The sequence below is a fragment of the Nyctibius grandis genome, chromosome 4 (genome assembly GCF_013368605.1).
Source record: "Nyctibius grandis isolate bNycGra1 chromosome 4, bNycGra1.pri, whole genome shotgun sequence".
NCBI classification, from domain to species: Eukaryota; Metazoa; Chordata; class Aves; order Nyctibiiformes; family Nyctibiidae; genus Nyctibius; species Nyctibius grandis.
This window is the reverse complement of record NC_090661.1, coordinates 44,908,506-44,911,259: the sequence shown is the minus strand read 5'-3', so window position 1 is coordinate 44,911,259 and position 2,754 is coordinate 44,908,506. Positions and strand designations below refer to the sequence as shown.

The 2,754-nt window shown below is 59.6% G+C and overlaps 1 protein-coding gene across 1 annotated transcript; it reads left to right on the top strand.

The window, feature by feature from the left end:
- The first annotated feature begins 573 nt into the window (after positions 1 to 573).
- Positions 574 to 2,332, top strand: NKX2-8 (NK2 homeobox 8). Its single transcript, XM_068400069.1, has 2 exons — positions 574 to 739; positions 1,782 to 2,332. The coding sequence occupies exons 1-2, from the start codon at positions 574 to 576 to the stop codon at positions 2,330 to 2,332; spliced, it is 717 nt and encodes a 238-aa protein (XP_068256170.1).
- The last annotated feature ends 422 nt before the right edge of the window (positions 2,333 to 2,754 follow it).

The following is a 2,754-nucleotide window of genomic DNA, read 5'->3' as shown; positions in this document are numbered from 1 at the left end:
GAAGCGGGGAGGGGGCACTCGGCAGGCTCTGCGGATGTCCTGGGAGGATTCACTTTGTCTGCGGATAGAAGGGACGCTAGTGGCTTTGGTGGCGGATGGAGGGAGGGGGGTGGTTGTTGGTCATCCACATGCCACCCAAGACGTTATTCACTGCTAACAATTACCATTATCTGTCCCCACTTTTGGCTAATCAGACAGAATATGTAATGATGAAGCCTGTTTCCTGCTGTCTTTGGGAGGTAACGGGTTATTCTCTCATGGGGGTGGCGGGAGGGGGTGTTACACCTACTCCCGTTAGGGCTTTAGCACTTGACTAATTCAGGTACTTAGCATCCTATAGACAGGGACGGTTTGAAAGCGGGCAGTGTTTGCAGTGGGGAGGACTGTTTATATAAACAGGACACCTCTGTAAACGACACTAATATTTGGGGTTAGGTGGTGATGGAAGGAAAGGTCCTCTTGAGCCGAGAGATTCCCCAGTAACTGGGCGCAGTTCTTTCCTCTCAGCTTTTAAGGGAGGGGGTTCGGGGCTTTGGGACGATATTTTTTTGGGGAGGGTTTGCACAACCTACCATGGCCACATCTGGCAGGATCAGTTTTACAGTGAGGAGCATTTTGGATTTACCAGAGCAGGATGCTAATAGCATAAAGCAATCCTCTGACCATCACCACTCCGCGGAGAACTTCACCGGCTCGCCGTACCGAGGGTGGATAGAAACAGACAGAAATCGCTATCCCTGTGAGTATGAAACGGACAGGAACTCGCCATCTCCGCACAGCTATCTTTTGTTTCCCCCCTTCCTTTGAGGAAGATGAGAAGAAGCGATTCTCCAGCGTGTGTAGCCTACAGGATCGAGGGGATCCAGTCTGGGAATTTTATAGAATATTACTGAATTGCAACAATGAAACAACAGGAACATCCCGGCCACGAGCTTAAGAGAGGAAAGATTTTTTTTTTTTCCCTAGGTCTGTGCATGTTCCCAGCTATGGCAGAAAGCAAAAACTTCAGGCTGTGTCCGCCCGTCTCTCTGCGCTTATCGTTTAAGCTCGCTTCCCGGATTCCTTTTTTTCTTTATTTTTTTCCCCGTTTCACTGTTGCAAGAAATCTTGCATTTTTGGGCTGGAGGGGTTTCAGGTCACCCCACGCACCGCAGAGGAAAGCTGAGCACACCCCCGGTGCCTCACCTCCCCGCGCTGCCGCCCAGATCCACGCACTCACCATCGCGGAGAGCGGGCTCCAGCTCACAAACCCAGCCGTGTAGCACATTGGTTTTACCTCACACACATAAATTGTGCCGCAGATATACGGCGTTAATGTATACTTGTGTGTGCATGGGGGGAGACCGTCCTTTGGTTGGATGCGGGAACCCCATTGGGATAAGTTAAATATTAAGGTAATCGAGAGGCTGGAGAAAAGCAGGAAGGAAAGGACTGGGCATCCCGATATTACGTTTTAGCACGGAGCGAGCACAACCGCTGCCAGCCCCCAAATCCCCGGGCTGTGCGCGGCGAAGCGGCTGTGCCCGTGCGGGGATTGCCGCCGGGGCAGAGCCGCTCCCCCGCGCCGGGAAAGCCCGCTCCGTCCCGTGGGTTAGGTTTAATGGATTCGGGGGTTTAGCTCACATCTCTTGTTGACTGTTGGGATTAATCCGGCCCGGTAAACAACCAGGGCTCTCCCTGCGGGAGGCGTTTCGGCTCCCGACGGCCCACCGCCTCCTCGGTGCCTGTCCTGCGCCCTGTTCCCGGCCGCCCCCTCGCTCTAACCCCCTCGCTGTCCCCAGCTTCCGACGAGAGCGGCCCGGAGCTAAGCTTGCCCGACTCCACCCAAAGGTCGCTCCCCGCCCGCGGCTCGGAGGCCGAGGAGAAGAAGAAGAAGCGGCGGGTGCTCTTCTCCAAGGCGCAGACGCTGGAGCTGGAGCGGCGGTTCCGGCAGCAGCGGTACCTCTCGGCGCCGGAGCGGGAGCAGCTGGCCCGCCTGCTCAGCCTCACCCCCACCCAGGTGAAGATCTGGTTCCAAAACCACCGCTACAAGATGAAGCGGGCGCGGAGCGAGGGCCCCGGCAGCCCCCCGCCGCGCCCGCCCGCCCTCCTACGCCGGGTCGTGGTGCCGGTGCTGGTGCGGGACGGGGAGCCCTGCCGCGGCTGCCCCGCCAGCCCCCCGCCGCCCGCCGCCCGCCCCAAGCTGGGCTGCGCGCTGGCGGGCTGCAGCTCCCAGGCTGCCGTCGCCCTGCAGGGCTACCGGGCCTGCCCGCCCGCCGCCGCCGCCGCCCTCGGCCTCTTCCCCGCTTACCAGCACTTAGCGCACCCCGCCGTCGTCTCCTGGGGATGGTGACAGCGGCGCCTCGCCCTCCAGGGCCGGACTCATCCCACGGGCGCGGGGAGGCCCGCCCCAGCCGCGGGATCCCTGCGCGGGGAAGGTGCCGGGGCACGGCGGCTGTCAGGCTCGGGCGGGCTGGGCGGCGGAGGGCGGCTGCCGGGCGGCGGCGGCGGCGGGCAGGCCGGCGGCGCGGCCGGCAGGGACGAAGCCTGCCTGGGCCGCCCTCCCCTCCGCCGGTCTCACCCGAGGGCGCGGGTGGCGGGTGCGGCTCTAATTTTGTAAAACCTCCGCTCCTCCTGCTACTTTTCGAGAGATTCCCAGTTTAAAAAAAATAATAGTCCTAACGACCTAGTTTACTTTAAAATAGCTGATTCTTCCAGTGACTAATAAAATGATTTTTGGCAAATAATTTTTTCCCGGCCACGAAGTGTGTTTTT

What these genes read in the sequence shown, in the direction of transcription:
- NKX2-8 (XM_068400069.1), top strand. Translation starts at nt 574, where the DNA reads ATGGCCACATCTGGCAGGATCAGTTTTACAGTGAGGAGCATTTTGGAT. An exon ending in AGACAGAAATCGCTATCCCT is followed by an intron (nt 740 to 1,781) that starts GTGAGTATGAAA and finishes CGCTGTCCCCAG; the next exon opens with CTTCCGACGAGAGCGGCCCG.